We start from the raw sequence: 26951 nt of genomic DNA, 5'->3' as shown, positions 1-26951 counted from the left end.
AGAGCTTAACCACTCAAGGCTACATTTAAGAGCTGCATAGATTTGACTCAATCATACTAATGTGTTGTAATTATGATTCTAAGAGTTATGGGTTTTGACAAGTGATACCAACATTTTTTTACTGGAGCTGCCAATAGCTGCTGATATCAAACATGTTATTGAACACTTCAATTAACACGTAAATGTGCTAAAAACAATTTTACTGATGGTTTTTGCAAACTTATGCATGTTCACAACTGTCCAAAATCCTCCCGTATTTAATTCAGGGTCAATATCAGCTCGGTATCCAGCATAAGTTTGTCAGCAGTTAAAAGCAAATGGAGTAAATGGGGCAAGAACTGAAGTGTAATATATGTATTGTATTGTTTTCTGTTTTTTAATTGTGACAGGATGGAGCAGCCCGACCCATGACTGCGGTCAGAGCAGCAGGATACACCTCCTCCCTGACCCGTGGTGAGTTTGAGGGAGTCAAAAACAAAATTTGTCCACATAAGAGCTATTTTAGAGATGAATTCTCTCTTAAGCATGTGGTTCTGTGGCTGCTCATGTTGACCACGTCTGCATTGTGTAAGAAATATCCTCCTAGAATAGGCACATTTGTAGAGAGACAGTTTCAGTATGGCACTAAGAGCATAGTTAGTGAGAGAGTTACTTTATTTTTTTATTTGCTCTCTTCCTCGAAATCCCAGGGAATGTTTTCTCTTTTTATTAGTTTAAAGTGTTTATTAAATTATCTAAACAATGTAGTATTCCTTTTATAGTGATAATTCGTTAATTTTTATTGACAGGCTCAACGTTTGACCCTCTGGGCCAGTCCAAAGGGCCTGCACCTCCACTTGAAGCAAAGAATGAGGACACGTGAGTTGTCACTCTTCAAACTAGCTGATTTCTCTGAAGTGTGTCTTTGAAGATTATTCTTACATCAGAAAGTCTGTTTTTTCCTCTTAGCATTGTGTGATAGAAAGACTTGAATTAAGGCATTTTCAGGTGCTATATAGCATCCATTAATATCTGTATGTAAAGATGCATAATCAGTCCTATTTGTCATATCAAAAGAAAATATATATAAGCAATGTAATGTAGATAACATTTTACAATGGAACTACAAATACTAAAAAAATATGAATATATAAAAATTCACATTATTTTGATTTGTAAACCTATAAATACAACATATTCATGTATGTTCTCCAGAGTGTCTTTCCTTATATATGTCACAAACTGCATTATGCATTTGCATAAATGTTAATCCTCTCCACCATTCCTCTCTTCTAACATATTGCTATTACATATACGTAGTTATCCATTGTCTTGTAAACAGTTAGGCACATTATCACACATTTTATTGTTGTGTCTGTGATCTTGCAGGCCTGAGGAGAAGATCAAGATCCTAGAGAAGAAAGTGAATGACCTGATAGAGGAGAGCTGCATGGCACAAAGCATGGGATCCTTACAGCTGGTTAGACTCTTTCATTCTTTGGCATGCTGTTTATTATTAATGGCAGATTGGGTTTGGAGAGAAGTGTTTAAAGTAAATTAAGGTCAGTTGTGAGGTTAGAATTTTACAGTGCAAGCAGAAAATATTGAGATTAAGAGCCATTAATTTGTCATTATGTTAGCTTTGTACTCCCACACACAGGACTGAAATGAAACACTGATTTTCAAGGTTGAGTCAAGTGTTGCAAATTTAGCTTTTGGTTCACCAGCCAATACTTTTCAAACCGAAGTTGGCTGCCAAAAGTTTTCTGAGCTTACTCATTTATACAGAAGATTGAGTTTTGCAATTTCTCATGAAATGCCAAAGAAATCCACTACATCTGAAGCTAGTGCTTTCTCAAACAATGACTTGTGAGTTTTGGCAGATGAACGTTGTTTAAGACACATTTTACGAGCTGGTGGTATTATTCATTTTAGACTGTGAGTAGTTGTCAATGCTGCTGACCTGTGTAATGTGGGTTTTGTGTTTGTGAAGTCATGTGAGTATCTGCTAACATACTTTGCGTGTGCATGTTTGTCACTACAGGCTCTTGAAAAAGCCAAAGAGGCAGGAAGGAAGGAGAGAATGCTGGTGAGACAGAGGGAGCAGTCTGGGAATGCAGACCACATCAATTTAGACCTCACATACTCTGTAAGTAAGGCTGCTGTATATCAATGGTTGCACCAGCGTCTACACCGGAAATGAAATTACACACTGAAAGGACATGCCTAGGGAGCTTAAGCACCATCTTTCAAAAAGATATCAGGTTATGATGTCACATTGTCTTGTCAGATATCCGCAGAAAGAAGAAATACATATCAACACTCTACCAAACGTGTTTAGGAATGCACAGTACATATTATACAGCTACTATATTTGTCAGGGTTCATTCCCTTTTTAATGGTTTCTGATCCATGATGTTATAAGTTGCTTGTGTGTGCTTTGTTTACAAACACTGATGTGGGAATTTATATTTCTGTTCACAGTGATAGATTTTATTTTTTCACACGAGAGGAGAAACAGTAGAGAAATGTCTGGCGGGATTTGGTCCTATATCAGCAGGGCACTGAGATTAACCTCTCAGCTATGTGGACACAGCTCACAGAAGACATTAAATTTAAAGCTAGTTTTTGTGAATCAGTTCCTGACTTCACTGCCTGTTTCTGTCATTACCAGGTTCTGCTCAACCTTGCCAACCAATATGCAAACAATGAAATGTACCCAGAGGCCCTGAACAGCTACCAGGTCATTGTGAAGAACAAAATGTTCAGTAACTCAGGTGAGCACATGGCTCAACTTTGCACTCATCACAGATGTGTTTGCCTATCTTTGCACTCATGAAGCCACAGCTGAAGCAGGCAGGAAGCCAGAAAATCTTGTGTTTAGTATGGTTATATTCCTTACTGTGATTCTGGTCAGACAGTGCAGCATTAAAGTACACATCTGAAGAGGGTATTACAGTGGTGTACTACTGTATTTCTTCTGACTAAAACAGTGTCTTGTAAACTGGATTAACAGCAATGAGAAAAGTCCTTTTTTTTAGCATACTGAACTATAGCTGATAGTGTTTTATGAAAAGTATAAGAATGACTGGAATAATCTGTTTGGTCCTCCAGAGTGTTTGTCTTATAACACTGTTTTAAAGATTAATCGCTAGCATTCTGTGTGTCTTGTGTATCTGTGGATCAATGTCACAAAGTTGTGGTATCAGTTGTACTCATGCTGTGGTTTTCCTCCAGGCCGACTGAAAGTCAACATGGCCAATATCTACTTCAAACAGAAGAATTACCCCAAAGCCATTAAATTCTACCGAATGGCACTTGATCAGATCTCCAACGCTCACAAGGAAATGAGGATCAAGATCATGCAGAATATCGGTGTGGTCTTTGTACGCATGGGCCAATACTCGGATGCCATCACGTCTTTCGAGCACATCATGAGTGAGAGCCCCAACATCAAGACTGGCTTCAACCTCATCCTGTGCTACTACGCCATCGGCGACAGGGAGAGGATGAAGAAGGCCTTTCAGAAGCTCATCTCTGTCCCCCTGGGCATCGATGATGAAGACAAGTATATCCCATCAAATGTGGGTAACATTAGCATACAGTATGTATACTTATATCATTTAGGAAACATGTACTGTAATCTGTGAAGCCAGTGTTTAGTGTTGCTGAAGTAAACTAACCAAAGATCACTTGTCAAACTGTGTGGGCGGTACTGAGACATCAAAAAGAACAACACAACATAGAAGTAGTTGTCATAGGACACCAGACATTGATATAATTCTCCTTTCCAACAATTCAATGTTTGAACAATGAACTTTGGTTTCTTGATTAGTCTACACGGTCAAAGGCTGCAACTCATGATTATTTTCTCAATAAAGCAAAGGTCTATAAAATGTCAGAAAATAATAACAAATCACATTTTCCTAAAGCTGGAACCAGAGAAAGTTTGACCATCAAAATTGTTTGCGATTAATTTTGCTGTCAATCAAGTAATTGACCAATTGTTTCCACTCTAAGATAGTCCACTTTTTTCCAATTTCTGTCAAAAACATTTTCTTTGACTATCCAAGGGTAGATCAGTTTTTCCATTGAGTAGATTTCCAAAACAACCTCAGTCCATTGCTCTTTTTCTGGAGGGTCTTCTTTTCTCATGATAGCTTTTTTTTTTAACCGCTGGAAGCAATACTTATCTGTCCCGTCCTTGTAAAATGTCTTCAATATTCCCAAGATGTTTTGCAGAACAGTTGTTGGTAATGGCATATCCCATAATGTCTTCTACAGATGATTTTGCATTGTCCAAATAAGACATATGTTTTTTGAAACTTGAGAAAGCAAGGGTGTGGATTATCTTGAGGTCACTGCATAGCCTTCACTGTGGATGTTGAGTGACTGATATTTTATTACAAGAAAAACAGCGTTCTCTTTTGGTGCTATTACTCATCTTTCTGTTGTAGGAGACAGCAAACAATAGAGTATGCTAATAGTTACATCGAAGTGTGATTGATAAATGTGGTGCCCTGTCTCCTTATTTCAACCATGTCCTGTCGTGTCTTTCAGGATGACACCAGCTCAAATATGGTCATTGAGGCCATTAAGAATGACGCGCTTCACCAGATGGAGAGAGATCTGTAAGAAAAAGTCACTCTTCTTCATCAAAACATTCACATGGTCTTGCCAAAGATCAAACCACTCACATGTTGTCTTCTATACCAAAACACTGACACTTTCTCCACTTAAACAAAACATCAGCACACTCTGCATTTTCAATACAAGGTATACTGTTGATTTAATAACTAGTTATTGAACCACCATGTCCTGTTTTCTCCCTGTATATTGTAACATAGAAAAGTCCTGGCCGAGAAGTACATCATGACTTCTGCCAAGCTCATTGCTCCAGCCATTGAGACTTCTTTCGCCACTGGATTCGACTGGTTTGTTACTGTTGTGTGTTTGTCTTCCCTTGCATCTTAACACCAGAGGGCATACATGAACAAGTGACTCCTGAAGGACTCATAAACAGTAAAACATTTTCAAGAAAAAATCAACAATATTTATAGACATTATATCCATAAATTATTGTTTTTGTTTAATTCCCACTTCGATGCTGAATCACAATTCTCTTTTTTTGGGAGGGAAAATCAAAACTAGGGGAATGTTGTTGGATGTTTTCTGTTTATTTGTTTTACAGTTCTACCGTAATACCTTGAGTATTTACTTAATCAGATTTATAATTGTCAGTTTTCCACCCAGTTGGGCTACTAAAAGCACATAGCATTTCAGATGCTTCAAATCTCATGACAAAGTTTGAGAACAGTAGATTTGCCTCCCTCTCATAATGCTGAGAATGAGACAGAAACAAGATTTTTTTTTTTTTTTTAAGGTGTGTTGACATGGTGAAGAGTTCTCAGTATGTTGAGCTAGCCAACGATCTAGAGATAAACAAAGCCATCACCTACCTCAGACAGAGGGACTTCAACCAGGTGAGTGTGTTGGTCTCAACAACATAAAGGGCAATACCACTCAATTGAGGCATCTTACTCTCTAAATCTAAATCTTTGGCAAGTCAGGGTCACAGTAGCAACAGAAGGAGGTGAACTACAGTGTCACCTGCCACTGTGAACCTGAAAAGTTACTCTGATTAATGTTTACAAGCACTGCATGTGTCAGAGTAGCCAAAGTGAGTGGTATTTCCTTCAAACACTTGTAACATGTGGAAGATCTGGTGTTTGTTTCCTTTTTATATTGTTTTTTTCCATCTTTTTTACAATGCTGTGTTTCTGTACAGCTATTGGCAACATTGTTTATATTTGTTTGTTTTTCTCCTGCTGAAGCAGCTTCAGCAGAGCAGCATCAGACTCTTTTATACAACAGCTCCCTTCTCGTTGACTCCATTCTTTCTTACTTTTGTCTTGTTTCCTCCCCATCTGCATGCCTAAGGTTGAGGTATGTGTGTCTTCTGTTTCCATGTTTGCATTTAGACTGTGTGTGTGTGTGTGTGCGTGTGCGCGTGCGTGTGTGTGTGTGTGTTTTCTTGATATGGGACTACTCAAGCATGCATTTTCCAAATAACAGCACTGCCAGGAGAAGTTGGACAAGTAATTGTTGGTTTAAAACCCACAGACCAGTAAGGACAATTTGGCTGCAGAAAGGAAATTAGAACCACCGTTCCTTCTTTAACAATAATATACCACTGAGCTCTCAAGAAACTGCAGTTGTGCCAGTGGACCTGCTCTGTCGCCAGCAGTATAACAGTGAGGACACTAAACAGTGTTTCCAATTATATAGACCTGCAGTAGCCAACATAATTTGCACTCACAGGCTTTATGCCTGATGCATGTGTGTGATGCCCTTATACTCTTCACAAATGGTGTTGGTGGTGGTGTAACCTGCAGCCGTAGCCTACATGGTGGTTTTAAACACTAAAACTGTTCGAAAATCTCCCCAGTACATAATGTGCTTACAATAACAACCAAATAAATGTAAAGGGTTTCATTTCTAAATGTTTTGTGTCTATTTCTTGTGAACTAAAGACATTACTCCATGTGTTAGATATTCAGACATTCAAGTCAAGAACTTGCATAATAAATGCTGGAAATAAGCTTTTTAGTAGGTGGCATATTTTTCAAGCTGAATATATTTTTTCAGAATTAAACTTTTAAAATCTACTGTTTGGATTTACTTTGTACATGGTGAGTCCTTCACTGGTAGTTTTCCAAAATATACATTTAATTACAGATTTGACATATTCTGATATTTACTGATATTAAGAATATCTATTGAAGGTATGATGGCTCAGCGTATTGTACTGAACCAGAATTAAATGTAACCAGAAGCTTACGATCACACAATGATCTGATCTGGAAAATATATGGAATTTTAAAATTCAAACTGTATAAAAACATGTTTTTATGTTTGTAGGTGTGTTATATACTGGGGCATATGCTTTCATTTTTGTGTAATGTAGTATTACTGAGCACGCGTTAATACATTAGAGGAAAACCAGTGTAAAGTTTACCCTGACAGCTTTGTATGTGTTACCAGGCAGTGGAAACTCTGAAGACATTTGAGAAGAAGGACAGCAGAGTGAAGAGCGCTGCTGCCACCAACCTCTCCTTCCTTTACTTCTTGGTAAGATCCTCTCCATGACTAAACAGAAGGCTATAAGATACTTAGTTCAAAAGCTAAAGGACACTTCAACACAGAAGTTGGCCATCAAGTATATTTGAAGCTACAGATGTGGCCAAAATGATTGGTACCCTTGCATTTTATTAAAATAATGCACCATTTGCCCTGAACAGTGTTGAAATTAAAGGATATTTTATAATCAATTCATGTCTGTTTGGTTTGCAGTGGAACAAAACAAAAAAGTTGTGAAAATAACTGAATTCATGTTTATTCTACAAAGACATTCTAAAATTGCCTGAACAAACTTATTGGTACCCTTTATAGGTTGTAAGAAATAATTGATTCGTAGTGATACTTTAAGCAGACTATTACACCCATCAAACCTGAGAGGACTGGAGCAGTTTGCCTAAGAAGAGTGGGCCGAACTACTAGTGGAGAAGTGTAGAAACCTTATTCAGAGTTACAGAAAGCACTTGACTGCAGTTATTGCCTCCAAAGGCTGTGCTACAAAATTTTAAGTTAAGGGTACCAATATTTTTGGACATGCCATTTTCATTTGTTTTATTGTATTAAATAATATGTTAAGTTGTAAATCAAAAGCAAAGTTTCAGTTATATTTAATGTGAAATAAAGAATGGTAGATACCATATACTTCTGTCAGTTTCAACTCAATACAGAGAAAATTTAGATTTTTTATAAAAAGGTGGAAGGGTACCAATATTTTTGTCCATGTCTGTAAATGTTCAATTGGAAGGATGGCTCAGTGACTCCATTCTCTGTACCACCCTGCCACCAGTATATAGGTGTAAATGCTTCTCCTCTGACCTTTAACCTGTTACAGGAGAAGGACTATGACCATGCTGACCGATATGCCGACCTGGCCATGAACGCCGATCGCTACAACCCGGCAGCTCTCGTCAACAAAGGCAACACAGTGTTCGTCAAACAGGACTATGAGAAGGCTGCAGAGTTCTACAAAGAAGCACTGAGGAATGACTCCTCCTGCACTGAGGCCCTTTACAACCTGGGTAACACCTCATTAACAGCAGTCATTTTCTTCCCAGCATTTGTTGACGCATTGCTGCGTAACTGCAAATCATCTGTAGATCAGTAGAATAGTGTGAAACAATTGGCAGGACTATGTATTACATCACCCGCATGCACAGTCTCAGTAAGGTGGACCCATGACCACTTTGTAGGTGTAGCTAATGTATGTTTTCTCACTATAATTACTCATTTTTGTTTCACCTTTTTTATCTGTGGTTATCAAATGAAGTTGTCAAAGGGGTTGTTGTTCAAATAACTAGAGTGGCCATGGAGCCAAAGTTGATCGGCAGTTTTTGTTCCCTTCCTCTTGTTCCAGGTCTAACATATAAGAAACTGAATCGTCTTGAAGAAGCTCTGGACTGCTTCCTGAAGCTCCATGCCATTCTCAGGAATAGTGCCCAAGTCATGTACCAGCTTGCCCACCTGTATCTTTCTGATAATGAGTGTGATTTGTTATGTGTTTGTGAGTGCTTTTGTTGTTTCTATCAGTTTGTGTCATGAGGGTTAACTTTGCTTCACATTATAGCAAATTAATAGCTGTTGCTGGGAAGGTGTTCATTTAGGGAATCAAACCTGCATCTCTTTTGATCCCCATGTAAGCATCTGTTGGTCTTTGACACTTTGCTCTCAGCTATGAGCTACTGGAGGATCCCCAGCAAGCAATCGAGTGGTTGATGCAAGTAATCAGTGTAACTCCCACTGACCCCCAGGCACTGGCCAAACTGGGAGAGCTGCATGATGGCGAAGGGGACAAGTCCCAAGCTTTCCAGTACTACTATGAGGTATGTGAAGCATAATTGAGTATTTTTCTGTCTACAGACTAAATTATTAATTTAAAGCTTTAGCACTAGCTACCTGTAAGTGCTCTGATCCTGTTGGGTTGTGTTGCTATCCAGTCCTTCAGATACTTCCCTTCCAACATTGATGTGATTGAGTGGTTGGGAGCTTACTACATCGAGACACAGTTCTGTGAGAAGGCCATTCAGTACTTTGAAAGAGCCACACTCATACAGTAAGTAACCAATAGTTACAGTACTTTAGCATGATGATTAACAAACCACATGGATCTTTATAAAACTGATGAAAATTTCAACAACTGGTAGTTCACATCCAACGTAACAGACAGAGCACAAGGTGTTATACTCTGAAAACCACACCCACTGGAGGGGAAAACAGTTGGCGCCATAATATGCAACCAAGGGCTGAAACGCTAACAAAATGCTTGTAGCTAGCTAAAAACATTAGATTTCAGCATGTCATAGGATTATTTTAGCTCCTCTGTCTACCAGAGAGGAAGAGGTAGTTTATGGCATACACTGAAACCAGTTACATTAAGATGCAATACATGAATGCAAGGGCTGACATCACGTCTACAGAAGAGATAGCACAACTGTATAGCAAACTGCACTACATAACAGGCTGGCATGACACTTGTCACAGGCAGCCGATATGGCGAGTGCAGTTTGTAAACATAGTCGAGGAAATTACGCACACAGACATACGATAATTTCCCATTCAGGCTCTTTCTACAGTTAACATTTCAGCTGAATGCAGTTTAGCTATTCTGTGATTTAAACGTCTATTACAAACACTGCATACCTTTCAATTAAACAGCTGCTCTGTTTTTACTTTCAACCTGCGTGTTCTCTGTGACTAGCAGCTCAGGTCGGGTCTGTCTCTCCCACCGCACAGCACACAGCCCTGTAACTTTATCCACTTTTGTCTTAAAGGCTCAGTTTTTGGGTTTGGCAACTTATAATAACTTGGTTCTGGGTTCTTAACCCTGTTGGTAGTGCATCCCATCACACAGCAGCTTTTAGAGATTTTTCTGTTTGCTAGCAGACAGAAGTGACAAGGTGGCACCTTCATACAATAACAAGTCAATGTATAGGGGGAGAACAGTGACAGTTCAATTTTGGCATTGAAAATAAAATTTGGCATTGAAAACAAAACCTGAACTGAAAACAGAAACATTGGCATTGAAACGCTTGTATTGTAAAAAGTTGTATTGGCACAGAAAAAAGTTCCACTAAAGAATAAAACACAGGCATTAAAAAAATTACAATCTTACAGTCTTATTTCATTTTGATATTTTTTTGCATTATGATGTGTTTTTCAATGTCAATCTTAAGATTTTTTCTTCATGTCTTTTTTCAGTGAAAGTGTTTTTTTATGCCGTCAGTTTTTTTTTGTTTTTTTTTCCACCCTTTTTTGTCACTGGTTTTCAGTTTCAACTTTCTGTCAGCATTTTGGCATAGAGAGGACCTACATTATCCAGTATGCCTTGTGGTCCGACAAAGATATCCAAGAGTGATGGCATAAAGCAAAGTTTAATATAGACTGATCTGTTCATTTTAATACATTTATATTGTGGTCATATCTGTACACATAGAGCCCCAGAGGCAGCACTGTTATTCTGTCCAGTAAAAACATGAAGCTCCACTTCACATTAGACAAACTAATGTGGCAGCTACAATTGTTAGATTTCATCTGTGAGACCAACATTTGTCTTCCTAAAGGAATTATATCATATATCAAAATGCTACGGAGACATTAGAGACAGCGGCAAATTACTAAAGAGCTGCACAGATCAGTGCATGGGATCATGTTCTCCCCAGCATGATGACACAGGACTTGGGCTGCTGCTGCGAGATGACACTGGTCTCACCCGGTCAGCGGCTCCTCTAAATCGTTGCAGCAGATTTACAAACAGGTGTTATTTCGATAAACTGACCACATATTGGGAATCTATATGGTTAAATTCTCACCTGAAAAAAACACTACGTCTTAATAAAGTGAAATATTAACAGTCCTAGAGTGAAAATTACAACAGTCTGGCTCAAAAATTGCCCTTGGATATCTTCATCGGACCACAAGGCATACTGGGTAATGTAGGCCCGGCAAGGGCTCTCCTCTCTACGCCAAAACACTGACAGAAAGTTGAAACTGAAAACCAGTGGCACTGAAAAAAAAACAATTGACAGCGTAAAAAAACTGTCACTGAAAAAAGACAGACATGAAGAGAAAATCAGAAGATTGACATTGAAAAACACATCCTAATTCAAAAAATATCAAAATAAAATAAGATAATAAGACTGTAAGATTGTAATTTTTTTAATATCCGTGTTTTATTTTTCAGTGGAACTTTTTTCAGTGCCAATGACCCCTTTTCCAGTTCAGGTTTTGTTTTCAACGCCAAATTTTATGTTCGATGCCAAAATGTAACTGTTGCTGCTCTGGCTCCATATCACTGCGGACCAATGAATTGTTTTCCCCTCTGGGGTGGGCGGGACTTAATTGTGCTCTGTCTCTATGCCAAAGAATGAGAGTACTTTTTGGTTCTGATATAACAAGTCCCAAGAGATGTTCAGTACTGTTTCTATCATTTAAGAAACATCTCTGAAATGAAGTAATTTGTATGCTTTTCTGACTTGGTTAAGAGACTCATCGTATTTTATCTTATTTTGATTGTTGTAATAGTTTTCTTTCCAAGACGCCTTTTCTCATCTGGAAGTGTTTTTTCTTGAATGAAACACATAATTAGATTTTGTGATGGCTGCCTCCCAGCTGAATTTAGAATTGATTGAGCCAAAGCTGTTTTTAAAACAAAAAATGGCTTTTACACTTTTTATGTACAGAGGCTAGTCTTGAATTTGCAGGTAAAGATATTTTCTCTCTTCCAAACTGTAGAGTGAACAGGTGACGGTACATTTTTATCACCAGAAGCTCTAAATTGAGTCTTATGAATGTGCTTTCCCTGTCAGTTCAGTCTGCCTTTTTTCCTTTTGTGTCAGTTTGGTATAATGACTCATATGTACAATAGTAAATATTTAATAGTTGAATAGTCCTCCACAACAGACTGTTGTTTTTTCATACTTTATATGTCGGACTATTTAGTTGAAGGTTGTGTGTACAGTCATACTGACGGGATATCTTTCTGCTGTGTTGCTCAGACCAACCCAGGTGAAGTGGCAACTGATGGTGGCAAGCTGCTACAGGAGAAGTGGTGAGAATAATTCTGTTCTTTATCTTTTTATGGTTTAATCCTTAACCTGCATCATTTAAACCCATGCTCATGTAAGAATTTCATGAGTTCCTTTCTATAGATGAATGCATAGTTTAATAACCTGCAATGAAGCTGTAGTCAAATAAAATGCTACCCACAGCTGTCTTCCAATTTGATACTGAAAACCAGTTCTTAGAGAAGACAATTTACTTTACATGGAAGCTCCTGAACTTTATCATATCCACAGTCCACATGTACATGAGCTTTGACTTTTATTTGGACTTTTTATTGAGTCTTTACTGCTAGTGAGAAGAGTGGAGAAGAGTAAACCCTTTCTGACCAAGTTCTAACTGTTGATTGAAATAAGTTAAACTGCTGTTCATTTGGAGAAGTTGTTAAACTCTGCAGTTTCAGAACCACTGTCTTAGGCTGTATGCGTTGAGTGAATTAGCAATAAGATGAGTTCATATCTTGAACTCGGCTTTTTTTCTTTTTTTCTTCACAGGAAACTACCAGAAAGCTCTGGAAACATATCAAGACATCCACCGCAAGTTTCCAGATAATGTGGAATGTAATTCATCCTGTTTGTTGCACAATTCTTTCTGGGGATGTTGACAAAGCAGATGATTCACTGATAAGTATATAGAGACAATAGAAACTCTTTGTATGTTTGTTTGTGTATAGGTCTACGTTTCCTGGTGAGGCTGGGTACAGACATGGGTTTGAAGGAAGTCCAAGAATATGCCACCAAGCTGAAGAAGGTGGAGAAGATGAAGGAGCTGAGAGAGCAGGTATATAGGCCGGCTGCCACACCTTTACAGTTAGTTTGCAGCATTTTAAATACTACAGCATTGTAAATAAAAGTCTGTTTTGCTGCTCTTGATTCATTGCATATGGTGTATGTACCAAATGTGTTCCAAATGCATCAAAAGATATAACATATAATGTTTTCATGTATTTAATGTGTAACACGGAACACCTCTAGTTTGTTGGCTTCAGATTTACATTAACTAACCTTAAACAAGCAGCCTAGTTTAATGATATAACGTTCAAATTAGGTTACACATCTGAGTAATGTTAACATTATACAGGCTAGTGACCTGGTTATTTTGCAGTCATGGTAAATGGACTGCATTTATATAACACCTTTCTAGTCCTCCGACCACTCAGAGGGCTTTACACTACATGTCAACATTCACCCATTCACACAGGCATTCATACACTAATGGCTGAGGCTGCCATGCAAGGTACCAACCTGCTCATTAGGATCTGATCTAATGTACATTCTCACACACACACACACACACACACACACACACACTTGCACACCGCTGGCACAGCCATTAGGAGCAATTTGGGGTTCAGTATCTTGCCCAAGAACACTTCGACATGTGGACTGGAGGAGCCGGGAATGGAACCGCCTATCTTCCGATAAGTGGACGACCCACTCTGCCTCCTGAGCCACAGCTGCCCAGTCATATATTACAGGACTTTCATAAGCTTTCATTATCATCCTTTCTTTGTGGACGTCTTGGTTTCCTCTCGTCTATTCCTGGATATCTTGATTGAAAACATGCATGTGTCCCTTTGCCACGAAGTGGGCCAATGGTCACTACAGATCCAGAAATGCATGAAAAACATATGTTTTTTTTCTCTCTTCATTTTCCCTGAATCTGGCCGTGTTGAGAGGAGAGCAGACACTATGCAGCTGTTTAACACCTGGCTTGCACTAATGCTGGATCCTTTTAAACAGTTATTGTGTTGTTTGGAGAATTGTTCACAGGTCTGATTCACACACACACAGTTATTCAGGTTGTTCAGTGTCACCTGAAACATCTGGAGGGATTAGATAAGTGGTTTGATTATTGAAGGGATGATAATTCCTGTAGTCCCTGATGCTGAAAATGAACTCTGTGTTTTCTTTATCAATCTAAACTTGGAATATCTGAAGATATGTCCTTGCATTTGTATGGCCCTAGATATCCAACAATGTCTGTATCTGATTGGTTTAGACACAATCAGTACACCCTAAATATTATCTTCCATGACCTGCTTAAATGTACTCTTAAATAACACCCTCTTTAGTACTCTGCTTTATTCTGAAATTCTTACGAATTTATTTTCTTATTTTTTTTGTCTTAAGTGATAATTCCAAGATCACAAGATATGCTCTGTTAGATCTGTTGTTTTATTTATTTAGGAATTTAAGTCATTTCAGGTCTGTATAAGAGCTGCTATAGATAAAATAATCAACCAAAAGCCCTGAATATCAAATAATTTAAATTAATTCTTCATTACATCCTTATCTTCAAACTCTGCTCAGATCTTCAGAGTGTTAACTAGTGTTTATAGTGGCATCTAAACTTTAGTCCACGCCCAAAACTGATGATAGGCTTTTGTTTTTGTTGATCATCTGCCAAACTGGCGGTGGTCAAGCATCAGTCAAGTTTTGAATAGTACCAGATTTAGAGTAACAGAGCCATGTGCCTTGGTCCTGTAGACATATTCATCAGAGCCAGGAACAGATGAATCGGAAGATGGCTTTGTCTAATCACAACCAGCTGCTCTTCAATCAGCCCAAATCAGTCCAGAGATGCTGCTTGACCAGAGGAACAATCCTACAGACACAGACAGAGCCAGAGAGTTGACTCATTAATCCCCAGATTCTCCAGATTGAATGACAACAATGAATGAAAAACAACTGATGGAACTAATGCGTAGTGCATTAGTCACGAAATGATCAATGTGAGCTGAGAACCAGAAAACGAATGTATGAAGTCTGATGAAATCACGGCTCTATCTGATGTTTTTTTATGCTAACTTTGTTATTTTATTTTACCATATTTATTTTATGGTAATCCCCACATCTTTGTAACTGTCTCTGTCTCTGCTGCTAAGTGCTCATTGCTGTGGTGTCACTGCAATGTGACTTGATTACATGTGACATTTATGCTAATTTTTCCATAAATCGATGTCAATTCTACTTGACTTTTTATTTTAAAGTTTCTGCTTAGTTTTGTTTTTGTTATATAGTATTATTTTCAAAATTTTTATTTGTGCCAATAAAACAGACTTAATTTATGAGATACGGAGGGAGAGATGAAGAGAGAGCCAAAAAGCAGAACAGGCTCAGCTTTGGAAAAAAATGTCACCAAAAACAAAACACTGAAGCATAAATGTCTACTCTTTTGTTTGAATTGCGCATATATTTATTGTATTATTCCTACTATGCCAGGTCAAAACGTCTGCATTGAAAAGGCTTATTAAAAATGTTCAATCCTCCTCTCCCCCTCCACTCTCTTTCACTCTTCCTCCAGAGGGTGAAGTCGGGGCGAGAGGGCAGTGCCAGAGGTCGGCGAGAAGGCAGAGAGGGCAGCGCTGGTAGTGCTGGTGAGTCAGTAGTCAACATAACATACAAGGGTCCTTTGCATCAGTCTGACAAAGTCAACATAAAGTCCAATATGCACCTGTGTAGAAAGTGTGTAGAAACCTGGAACATAACATTTGCTATTTTATAACACCTACTGTAAATCCAGACTCCCTAACATCAGCATGAGTGCATGATATTGTTAGTATGGGAAGGTCCGTGTGTCAAACCTGAATACTTTTTTCTGGCAATGATTTAAATGTGTCCATAGCACCAGGTTTTGAAAACTACGAAGGGCTAAAAAGACTAAAAGTAGTTAAATGCTAGCTCAGATTTGTACTCTTATTTACCTATTCTATTATCGGACAATTTCTGATAATTTTACCAGTTGTAGACAGTATTTTAGATGAGTTTAGATCACATCAGCAATAGTATTGAAACATTCTCAGCTATAATTTGTGGTTTTAATTATGATGAAAATCTATGATCAATACTGTTTAGCTTGCCATCATTCTTAGTCTTTTTTTGTTCATGTATGTCATCACTTCCCTCTTTCTTCTGTTGTTCACACACGCTGCTGGGTAGCAGGTGTCTCCACACCTGTCCTCACCTCTCCTAAGAAGGCCAGCATTATGGGTATCCCTCTATACACCACACTTAGTAAAGTAGAAGGCTGTAGTTGTTTGATCATTTTTAAGTCCATAAAAGGAAGTACTGGGAGGTTAAAGCTACAATTCCAAATCCCACCTCTAATCCCTCAGGGGTCACTGAAAGTTCGAACATCTTTACAGGTCAGAATTACAGTCCTCCTTGGTTGACTGGGGTGCTTTAGGTGTTTAATGTCCTCAAATCATTCAAAAGTAAAATCTATATTTAGGACCAATCCACACCTCCGGCTGTGGAATGGGGCATGTCAGCAGGCTGATTAGCTTGAACACCTGGCTGTCCTCTGTTTGTGATGCTCTCTGTGTGGATTTTATCAATAATTTTAACGTCTTCTGGGAATGGGGGGAACTTTTTGGCCCAGACAATCTCCATCCGAACAAAGCTGGAGTTTGGATGCTATCTGCTAGTTTAGCATATGGAGTCCTCTGTTCAGGTGCTCCTCACGGAAACCAACCATGCCACGCAACTTTTGTGACTGGAAATGACCGGTCCATCAGAGACTGATGCTCCATGGCTCCCAGTCCCTATTTGTTTGGTTCCACATCTAACACCGGCAACTTTTCTATCAGACTCGGACCAGACACTGGCATTTTCAGTATCCCTGTGATAATCACTTATAGGTGCCACTTATAGATGAGATTTGCAGTCAAACAATCTGGTGGCTGTCCCAGGAACCTTACCACTGTTGATGTTAAGCCTCAAAATCACCTGAAGCCATCTCCCAACTCAGTAGTGTTTGGGTTATTGAATGTCAGATCACTGGCAATAACCATTTTTCTGCAATGATTTCATAGTATCAAAGCAGTTAGATCTTTTTATGCTTACTGAGATGTGGTTAAATCCAGGTGACTGTGTTGCACTGAATGAAGCATGTCCTCCTGGTTTTAATTATTTTCAGTAGCCTAGGATTTCAGGTCACGGAGGTGCACTGGCTGTGATTCACAGAGAGTATTTTAAATGTTCCTCTTACTCACTAGGAAGTTTTTCCTCATTTGTATCATTTGGTTTTATGATACATGACAATACACCACTACTTTGTGTTTTAATCTACAGACCCCCAAAATAGAACTCTGGTTTTATTCAGGAATTCTCTGATCTTCTAGCTTTTATTATGGCTCTCTTTGACAGTCTTGATTTTAGGGGATTTTAACATACATATATGCTGCCCCTCTGGTTCCTCTTTTACTATGGATTTTATAGACATTGTGCATTCTTTTTGTCCTCTGGTTTTATTCTTGATTGTGTTGATCTCCATGAGGCTAGCTTATGTGTCAAACCACAAAGCAATTATTTTTAAGTCCCTCTCTCTGCCGTCTGCTCTCACAGTGGCTACTTGTGTTTCATCTCATGACCTCAATACAAACTCTGCTGACAGATTTCATAAGGCCCTCGCCATTGCATCTACACATAGTAATAACAGAAAATCAAATTTGTCTACAGAAAAATTACTAAACAACTTCAACAATACATGCAAAGCTGTACTTGACTCCATAGCACCTGTAAAAATCTGGAAAGTCAAATCAACTTGCAGTATGCTTTGGCTAAATAACATGGCAGTGCCATACCAAATTGTGAAGAACTAATGTCTACCTATCAAAAATCAGTAAATGAAATCTGGTCATATTTCTCCAACATCATTACAACAAACCCCAGAATTATTTTTACAACCATCAAATCTGTAATAAACCCTCCTAGTCAACAGACTGAAGTCACCCCCATGACCTGTGAGCAAGTTTTATCCTTCTTCACAAACAAAATAAATGAAATAAAACTCCAGATTGGTCATGTCACCTGTAACCCTTCTCCTCCTCCACACTGCAACCCCTCTGCTTTGCTCAGTAACCTTTAGGCCCTTTCACTGTGTATGTATAAAGCCTTCATCATGTCCTTCAGATCTTATGCCTCCCAGATTTCTCAAAGAGGTTTTTAACAGTGCTGGACCCACTATTTTATCTACTGTAAATAGCTCTCTATCCTCTGGCTTTGTTTTCGCCTGCCTCAAGCATGCAGTAGTACGCCCACTGCCCAAGAAACCTAACCTCGCCCCTACCAATTTAAAATATTTTAGACCCATTTCTAAATTACCATTTTTATCAAAGGTTTTAGAGAAGATTGTCCACTTAGAGTTGATTTCTTTTATGAATAATAATGATGTTTTTGACAAATTTCAATCAGGTTTCCATGCACATCATAGCACTGAAACTGCTCTCATCAAAGAGACAAATGGCTTTTTACTTACAGCTGATGCTGGTGATGGTTTGATTTTAATTCTTCTTCATTTGAGCTCTGCATTTGACACGGTGGATCACTCTATCCTATTAGATTGCCTTGAAAAGTGGGTTAGCATCAGGCACACTGCTATAGACTGGTTTAAATCCTAATATCAAACAGAATTTTCTCAGTAGTCATGAGAAATGTCTCCTCTTTTGTGGCCCCTCTGACCTGTGGTGTTCCCCAAGGCTCCATCCCTGGCCCCTTGTTGTTCTGTATATATATGCTGCCTCTAGGACATATCATACATAAACACAAAATCCAGTACCAGTGCTATGCAGATGACACACATATTTATGTCCTGTTAAAAACCAGTGAAGAAGGCAATTTTAATCATCTTTTATCTTGTCTGGCAGTAATTAAGTGCTGAATGTCCCAAAACCTTCTACAGCTAAATGAAAACAAATCAGAAATAATTCTCTTCAGTCCTACAAAATCCATCCCTATTTTACAGAAACATCTTGTATCCCTGTCTACAAATATCAAACCTGCAGCCAGAAACTTGGGTGTGATATTTGACAGTAACCTTTCATTTGAAAAACAAATTAAAAAATGTTGTTCAATCGTGTTTTTATCAACTAAGACAGTCAGAGCCCCTTAGCTTTTGAACTCCCTGCCTGAGAATCTGAGGCTTGCACGATTGGTGACATCTTTTAAACCACTTATTAAAATGTATCTTTTAAAAAAAGCCTTTCATTAATTCTAGCACACCGTTTTTATATACAACATGTCTTACCTTCTTTATTATTGTTGTTGTCTTTTTTTCCTCTTTTTTATCTTTACTCTTGGGGATTTTATTCCATTTTATTTTTGTATAATTTTGATTGCCTAATTTTATTTGCCCCAGTACTGAAATGTTTTAATCCTGGTTCATTAAGCACTTTGTAACTTTGTTTTGAAAAGTGCTGTATAAATAAAGGTTATTATTATTATTATATTATTTAGAAATGCTGGTAGCCAATATTTTGCCTTTGGATAGAACCAGGCAAACTATTTCCCCCTGTTTCCAGTCTTTATGCCAAGCTAAACTAACTGTCTCCTGGCCACAACTTCATATTTAACATACAGATATGAGAGCGGTATCAATCTTCTCTTCTAACTCTCTACAAGAAAGCCAAAATATTGAACTATTCCCTTAAATGACAAAAAACAGGGATGTGTAGCCTCACATCTTTATAGGAAGAGACTGTTTAGGAGCTCTGATGGCACTGAGAGCCTCAGGGGACGCAGACACTGCAAAAGACAAACTTCCACAGTTTTTAGCTCTACTTCACTGCAGATCCACAACAAATACAGACAAATGCTCTGACACTGGAAAGCTGGCTCATCAGCAGATTTCAAACACAATCCAGATGAACTAGTAAGTTGCCAAAAACTGTAATGAGGCCAAGCTTTTCTCTGGTGTTCAGCTGAATGTCTGTAGTGTAGTTTTTATATATATATATTCATATATGTATGTATGTTTATATATCAGGCATATGTTAAAGTGCTTGCTTATCCATCCTGCCAAGACTTCTATTCCTCTGTGATTTGATAAGTTAGATTAGAAAACCTCAGACTTGTGTGTTTTTATTGTCCCATACTTTGCTAGTGCCAGAGTTGTAATTGGATCTGTTATTGGAAACTTTTCAACATTATCTGACATGTTCAATAATTTGTATCCCTTGATTAGTGATTATAACACTTAAAAGTTGTTCAACTAAACCGCCAATTCTTTTCTTACTCTCTTAAGGCACATCAGAGGTGGATGTCAAAGCAGGTGAGAGGGAAGAGAGGGAAGGCTTTAAAATGTCAACAGAACAAGTTTTTTTTTTTTTGAGCTCTCATTCCACATAGCAGACGTATTGCTTCTGTGCTCATTCTTTTCTTTTTTCTTTGTTTCTCTGGATCTCCTGGCTTCATCTGTATTCTGACTATATTATCGGTCTCTTTCTTTCATCTCTGCTGCCCAGTATCTCAATCTGAGACTAAACAACTCAGTCCACTGTTGGACTCAGGGAGAGGTATGTAAGAGTATCACTCAAAAACATAGAGAAACCTGTACAGGTAGGTAGGTAAAACTCTACACTTTGGCCACTCGTATATAAGAGACTTGGACAAGGAGATCCTTACAAAAGCTAGAGTAAACTTGTTTTATTTCAGTAAAAAAACTAATTTTGTTGTCATCTAGAGAGGTTTCAGACATTTTTTTTGATAAATCTTCAGCTTAACAAATGGCTCAAGAATGAAACTGATAATGAGAAATTTCTCTTTACTGCCAGCCACATGACCTATCTTTGAAAATAAGGTGTCTCAATGAAAAAAGGTGAACAATTCTTTACTTTTCTTGCAACCAAAACAACAAATTATTTCATTGTAACACTAGGATCTCATATTGCAAGCACTAACAACATTGAAAATATACATGCATATACAGTATATGGTCATTTTGTGCTGAAGAGCAGTCATGTCTTACTTCTTTCACTTTGCTTACACACAATGCTTTCTTAACTAGCTAATATTTGTATCATGATGAAGTATTGATTGTGTACAATCATACTGTACAAGTCCTTTTTTTACTACTTAAAATTACCTGAGCAAAGTTTGCATTACACACTTACAGAGCAGGAATGAGTGGTGTGAAAGATTTTCTGTGGCAGACACAAGTCAAGAAGCCTAAGTATAGTGTTATGGTCAAAACACCTTGAACCCAGTCCAGAAATCTTTTGACAGGCAGCTGCGATGTTGGACTGTGGTTGGTGTCTGCACTGAGCGCTCTCACATAGGAGGAGGGAGCAATCGCCCAAACTGCTTTCAGATATTTGAGAAAAGTTCTAATGTACCTGAGAGTTTTCCCTCTTTTCTGTAAAGTCTGCATATTTGCAGCACTGTACATTGTGTATGTGCACTTGAGAGATGGTGTGCTGGTTTGCAGCTCTTTCATGACCAACTGGCGAGGCAGACGGTTTGTTTTCTCAAGCATCCAAACCTGCGTCATTCTTTGATGTGAATCTGTTAAAACCAACGTCACAGAACACAAAAGAGGTGCTGCTTTTCATTTATTTCCTTTTGACATTTTTGGTGTTCTCTCTTTTGAGTTTTTTTTTTAACTTACATTTTGTGTTCTTATTCTTGCCGTGTAAATAAATAAACTCACTTAATGTAGGGTTGCACTCACGTTGGGTTTTATTACCAATTTTGACATCTTTGTATTCACAGCTGCTACTCCTACTCCTCCTTGACTTTTTTATGTTCATGTAATCTTTCAGTTGCTTTTCCAAAGAAGTTTGAGCAGGAAAGTGACAGCCAAAAAATTGACACAGTACTGATCCTTTCTATCAGCCCCTTTGCAAATAAACATACAGTATTATTTCCACTTGTGCTGCAGAGGAGTATAAAGCTTACTTATTGCACCTTTAATTGTGGAAACTGTTACACATGATTAATTTTAAGTATGGCTTCCAGCTTGTCTTGTCATCCCCCTTTTTCTGTATCTCCCAGTTGTGTATTATAAAAGAGAAACGCCATTCAGACTATCCAAGAAAAGGGAAATTGTGGAGAAAAAAAAAAAATTCCAGCGAAGGTCTCAGTTTGCCAGCAGTTTGTAAGGCCTCATATGAGATGTTTGGGACCGTGAGGGAAGGTGGAATATCAGGCCTCCTTCTCCTTCCTGTTTTTCAGCTTTCTGTCGTTCCTCTCTTCAGTTTCCAAGGCTACCTGGCAGCCAGATGTGGCGTGCTGCTGTCTGTAATCACGTCTGTCCTTCAGTTCACTATTGCACTCTGTCAGCCTGTCATTTGAACCTGGCACGCACACACACACACACACACAGAGACACACACACATACATTCTCCAACATATTCATTGCATCTTGTGAACAGCACCATCCTAAGATGAGTAGGACCTGAGCTGGTGCTGTTATACAGTATCTTGCTAAAGGGCACTTAAGCAGCACGCGCAGCTGTTGCAGTTACATTCTAGTTGCTGAACCGACTCTTAAATGCTAATGTAGGCCATCCCATCCCCCTACATACACATCTGGACACACACTCAAATCTTTCATAACATACTGTCTCTGTAAAACGTGAAAATGTCACGTCTCCAAAATGTATGTGTTTTTGTGTGTGGTGCAGACAGTGGCCATAGCAGCAACAGCACTAAGGGAGAGCGGCTGAGCGCCAAGGTGAGGTCACTTCCTGGTTCCAATGAGCCCTACGAGGCCAGCAGCCCGAAAGAACTAGGTGAGAAAACCCCTTTTTCCTCTCTATTCCCCTCAAATCTATTACATCATGTCTCACTTGTTATCTGTTATCTTTGAACCTGCCCCTCTCATGTGTAGATGCATCCTACGTGGACCCACTGGGGCCTCAGATGGAGAGACCAAAGACGGGAGCCAAGAAACGAGTGGAGGATGATGACTTTGCAGATGAAGAGCTAGGAGACGACCTGCTGCCTGAGTAGCTGCTCAGCCGCCGGCCTTCACCGCTGAATCTGGTCGAACATTTGTTCTTTAGTCACCTTTTGAAAGGCAAGAGCACAAATCTAAAACACTCCAAAACTCAGCTGTTGTTCCAGGAGAAAGACTGTATTAATATGCAGTGTCTTTGTTACTCTGTTTATCTCAGCAGTCCAGCAGTGAGACGTCTTGACCTCTATCAGATTGGTCACATAGTGCAGTCTGGACAGTTTTATTTGACTCTGCAATCCAACACATAAGATTTGAAATGAGAACAATCACAATGAGATTAAAATGTTGAATTTGAACTTGAATTTATACACGTTTACATCAATATCCAATGGTGTAGAAATCGTAGACGTCTTTGTACACACTGCTTTAAGTCCTACGCTGTTGCTCTAATATGGATGAAAACACTCTCCAAAACCCTTAAAGCAGAAAGTCTGCATTTTAACCTCAGTCACCTTTTCATTTTAAACCCAATATGTTGGAATACAGAGCCAAGACAATGAAAAACATATCACTGTCCCTATACCTTTTTACAACACTGTATAATTCCATGTGTGAGACTGGGAACCTTCTGGAAACTCCATCAACATGATATACAAAACCTGTATAATGTATTTCAGGTCCTTTCCAGCTCTTTCTTTGCATTTTGTACTTGATTTTAAATATGTGTATTTGCTGTATAGTATTTATATTTACTTGTTGGTTCATCTTGTTATTACAGCATTAAAAGATCAAATATTTATCTACATACAACAGCCTTCAGATGAAGCACAAACCATGTGGTCAGTGAGTTTTTCTAATATAGAAACCACACTCATGGTCACAGTTATTAATGTGAAGTTTTCTCCTGCAAGGCAGACGACCAAGGATTTAGTGAAGGGTAAACTGGATTAAATTAAATTTTAAAAGGCTTTTTATATGCATAATCATTTAAAGCCTTTGCCTCACATAAAACTTAATGACATAAATTCACTGTACTTTCATACTTAATGACAGTAGAATATGGTCCTTGGGAGAAAATTTGCTTTTTAACAATTAAAGGTGGGGACCATTTGACCTTGACGTCACAGTTTGTATGAAACCAGAGCTGACATTAAGTGGTTGGACATAGCTGGTTCCAGTTTATCTTAAAGTGAAGTAGACTCTGGTGTGAAGCCAGGATCCAACAGCAGAACACACACACACACACAGACACACACACACACACACACACACACACACTCACACAGCAGTCTGGTCTTCCCACTCCTATCAGGAGTGCTGGGGCTGAACCTTATCTGTCAGTACTTCAGTTTGATTTAGACTCGCTCTGAATGGTGGATCACGCTGTTCCTGCGCGCAGGAACTGTTCCACCGGATTTTACGCACACACAGTCGGAGACAAGCGATCGGAAAACACACTTGGTGACATTTTCTGTCGTCGATAACAGCAGGCAGCAGGTGTAACAACTCCCAGTTCGGTAATAACTTCTAATCCTAAAGCAGTTATTTATCCTGGCGACCCTGTGGACTCGTTGTTCCAAAATGTTCCCTCAGTTTCCGTGGCGGAGCGCCTGTGCCTCGGTTTCCACGCCAGAGCGGACTGTTTTCCTGCCGCTGGCTGTTCAACGCTCCCATCACTTCACTGGATTATAACAGGAAAGTAACCTGTTGGTGGTTAAAACTGCCTCATTAACGAAGGGCACGCTTGTTTCTGGACGCATCTACCTCCTTGTTATATTTTAAAACAAAACAAGGAAACATTTTTCTGTGGATACGCGTTTTGGCACAACACTGCTCAGTGATGCCGCGTCGGATCCGCGTCCTGCTGCTGCTGCTTCACCTGGCTGTGCTGCTGCTGGGCTTGGCAGCCGGAATGAGTCGGATACGGAAGAAGGCTACGAGGACCCGGTCTTGTCTGGACCTGCCGGAGGAAATCCTGGAGCAAATGTTCGGGCGGCTCTCGGTCGGTGTTCTGAGCGCTTTCCACCACGCCCTGCAGCTAGAGCCGCAGGCCAAACTCAACCTGACCTGCCCGACCACCGCACGGTCCCAGACCGACAGCAAGACCCGCCTCCCGGTCAGCCTGCGCAGCATCTCTCCCTGGACCTACAGGTGAGAGCAGGTGGACTGCTTTATACTGGCTCTCTGCTGTGGGGGAGTTAGTCATCATTAAATTAAAATCTCAGCATGCACCGTCTACTCTGATTTCAATCAACAACTCGTGTGCATTAAAAACTACTTGCATTCGACCAGCAAACACCAACATCAGTGTTTTATAAGAAAATGTGATGTTGAAAAAATGTGAAATACTGGGAAATGAATTTGTACTAACCTACTCACTGCAATTCATGCAAATGTTTCCATAACTTGTTCAGCTGTAAACATACAAACGTTACAGTGTTATTGATAATAATATTTAGTGCTTTTAACCTTTAACCAGCAGTTTCAGTGCTGAGATTAAACTCCATCAAGATTAATGTGGCACTTTAAGATTTCAGATCAGATCCGTGTCGTAAACGACACTGATCCTATTAAATCAAAATGTCTTGTAGCTCTGCCGGGAAATATGAACGTCACCAAATTCGCTTTGTAAATTGGGTCATAAATTAGGAGATGTTGTATTAAATGGTTTTATGGGTTATTTTTTCTTAAAAATAAAATTACAGTGACAGAAAAAAATCAACTAACAGTCAACAGCATAAACTACACTATAAATAAATGAATTCATCATAGTGACTCATTCTGTCACCACATCGACTCAGGCTGCTCCTTTCTTCTCCACTGCAAAATAAATATGTTAAAAAACACAACACTGATTTTATAAATGATGCACAGAAACATCACAGATCCTGAAACTGCTGAAGTTTACACCTTAACACGTGTAAATGCAATAATAATGTCCCATAATTCACTAAAATCTCAATTATTTATTTTTGCAAATGCACAGTTTTTGAACTACAGTCTGATGTTTATGAAATGAAGTTTGGCAGATTTATGTGTAGGATCTGTTTATTAAATACGTATTTAGGATATTGAACTAAACATATCCAGACTTTCTCCTACACTAAATGTTGTGTTGAGAGGTCAGAATGAGTGTAAATTATATATTAAAGTTCATCAACAGAATTCTGAACATTTTAAACAAAAATGTTAAGAAATGAAATGTTTTTTTCCTGTATGACCTCTCCCATGTCATTCTTAAATAATGAAAACCTCTGCTTCCTTCATACTCATATGCTCTTTACTGGTAATAACAGATTAAACTTTGTGCTAAAAGGACAACATTCATGTCAGGCACCTAATCAATATCATAATGTAGGGAAAACAACACTGTGACTAGCTGAGGTAAACAAAAAAGTTTAATATGAGATGATATTTTCATTTAGGAGAGTTAACATCCCCGTTCAGGGAGCCTGAACACATCTTGGATGTGGATCTTGGAGCTTGTCTCTAACAGCTACAGTTGCAGACATACTTTATTGGGTTGTCCGTGTGTTTGACCTGTAATCATGTTTTTAAGAGCCGCTGAAGGGAGTTATGAGTTTTCACCAGCTTAAAGAATACAAACTTTGATCCCTCAAAAGAAAAAAAGCATCTGTTGAATTCATCCTTGCAGGATCTCCTACGACCCAGCCAGGTATCCCCGCTACATCCCTGAGGCCTACTGCCTGTGTAAGGGCTGCCTGATTGGACCGTACGGCGAGGAGAGCAACCAGTACCGCAGCACCCCGGTCTACGCTCCCTCTGTCATCCTGAGGAGAACAGGCTCCTGCATCGGTGGTCGCCACTCCTACACTGAGATCTACGTGTCCATCGCTGTGGGATGCACCTGTGTGCCGCTGCTGGAGAAGGAGCGGAACAGCAACCAGAGCCTGGAGAGAGCAGAGCCCAAAGCCAGACCGCTCGTCTCTGCAGGCAAGAGAGTGTGAAGGAAACTGGGCTGTGATACTCGAGATAAGCTCTTCTGCACCTGATCCACTTTTTCTAGGTTTTCATTTTTCCCTCACTGGCAATACAAACAACGTAAGATATTATACCTGTAAAACAGAATCACTTATAA

The 26951-nt window shown here is 39.0% G+C and overlaps 2 protein-coding genes across 7 annotated transcripts in view; both read left to right on the top strand.

Annotated features, from left to right (window-relative positions):
* The window catches only part of ift88 (intraflagellar transport 88 homolog), a 26349-nt gene extending 1915 nt beyond the window's left edge, over positions 1 to 24434 (top strand). Inside the window, exons 5-26 of one of the 6 annotated variants that reach the window (XM_067604339.1) lie at positions 390 to 453; positions 789 to 858; positions 1369 to 1459; positions 2024 to 2128; positions 2654 to 2756; positions 3217 to 3563; positions 4540 to 4610; positions 4827 to 4913; positions 5363 to 5462; positions 7024 to 7110; positions 7949 to 8135; positions 8471 to 8579; positions 8786 to 8936; positions 9051 to 9166; positions 12108 to 12160; positions 12666 to 12731; positions 12845 to 12951; positions 15478 to 15550; positions 20197 to 20223; positions 20417 to 20467; positions 22578 to 22685; positions 22784 to 24434. In XM_067604339.1, the coding sequence (XP_067460440.1) occupies positions 390 to 453; positions 789 to 858; positions 1369 to 1459; positions 2024 to 2128; positions 2654 to 2756; positions 3217 to 3563; positions 4540 to 4610; positions 4827 to 4913; positions 5363 to 5462; positions 7024 to 7110; positions 7949 to 8135; positions 8471 to 8579; positions 8786 to 8936; positions 9051 to 9166; positions 12108 to 12160; positions 12666 to 12731; positions 12845 to 12951; positions 15478 to 15550; positions 20197 to 20223; positions 20417 to 20467; positions 22578 to 22685; positions 22784 to 22905 (2295 nt within the window). In that variant the 3' untranslated portion in view covers positions 22906 to 24434. Of the gene's footprint in view, positions 1 to 389; positions 454 to 788; positions 859 to 1368; positions 1460 to 2023; positions 2129 to 2653; positions 2757 to 3216; positions 3564 to 4539; positions 4611 to 4826; positions 4914 to 5362; positions 5469 to 7023; positions 7111 to 7948; positions 8136 to 8470; positions 8580 to 8785; positions 8937 to 9050; positions 9167 to 12107; positions 12161 to 12665; positions 12732 to 12844; positions 12952 to 14660; positions 14880 to 15477; positions 15551 to 20196; positions 20224 to 20416; positions 20468 to 22577; positions 22686 to 22783 lie in introns of those variants that run through there. The other 5 variants (XM_067604338.1, XM_067604340.1, XM_067604342.1 and 2 more) reach the window with 5 other exon arrangements.
* Positions 24272 to 26951, top strand: il17d (interleukin 17d). The gene is made up of 2 exons (XM_067604347.1): positions 24272 to 25003; positions 26508 to 26951. Exons 1-2 carry the CDS (start codon positions 24693 to 24695, stop codon positions 26818 to 26820), a joined length of 624 nt encoding a protein of 207 aa, XP_067460448.1. The 5' UTR covers positions 24272 to 24692; the 3' UTR covers positions 26821 to 26951.

Source organism: Thunnus thynnus, chromosome 11 (assembly GCF_963924715.1).
Source record: "Thunnus thynnus chromosome 11, fThuThy2.1, whole genome shotgun sequence".
Classification (NCBI taxonomy): Eukaryota; Metazoa; Chordata; class Actinopteri; order Scombriformes; family Scombridae; genus Thunnus; species Thunnus thynnus.
This window is presented reverse-complemented; position numbering and strand designations above follow the sequence as displayed.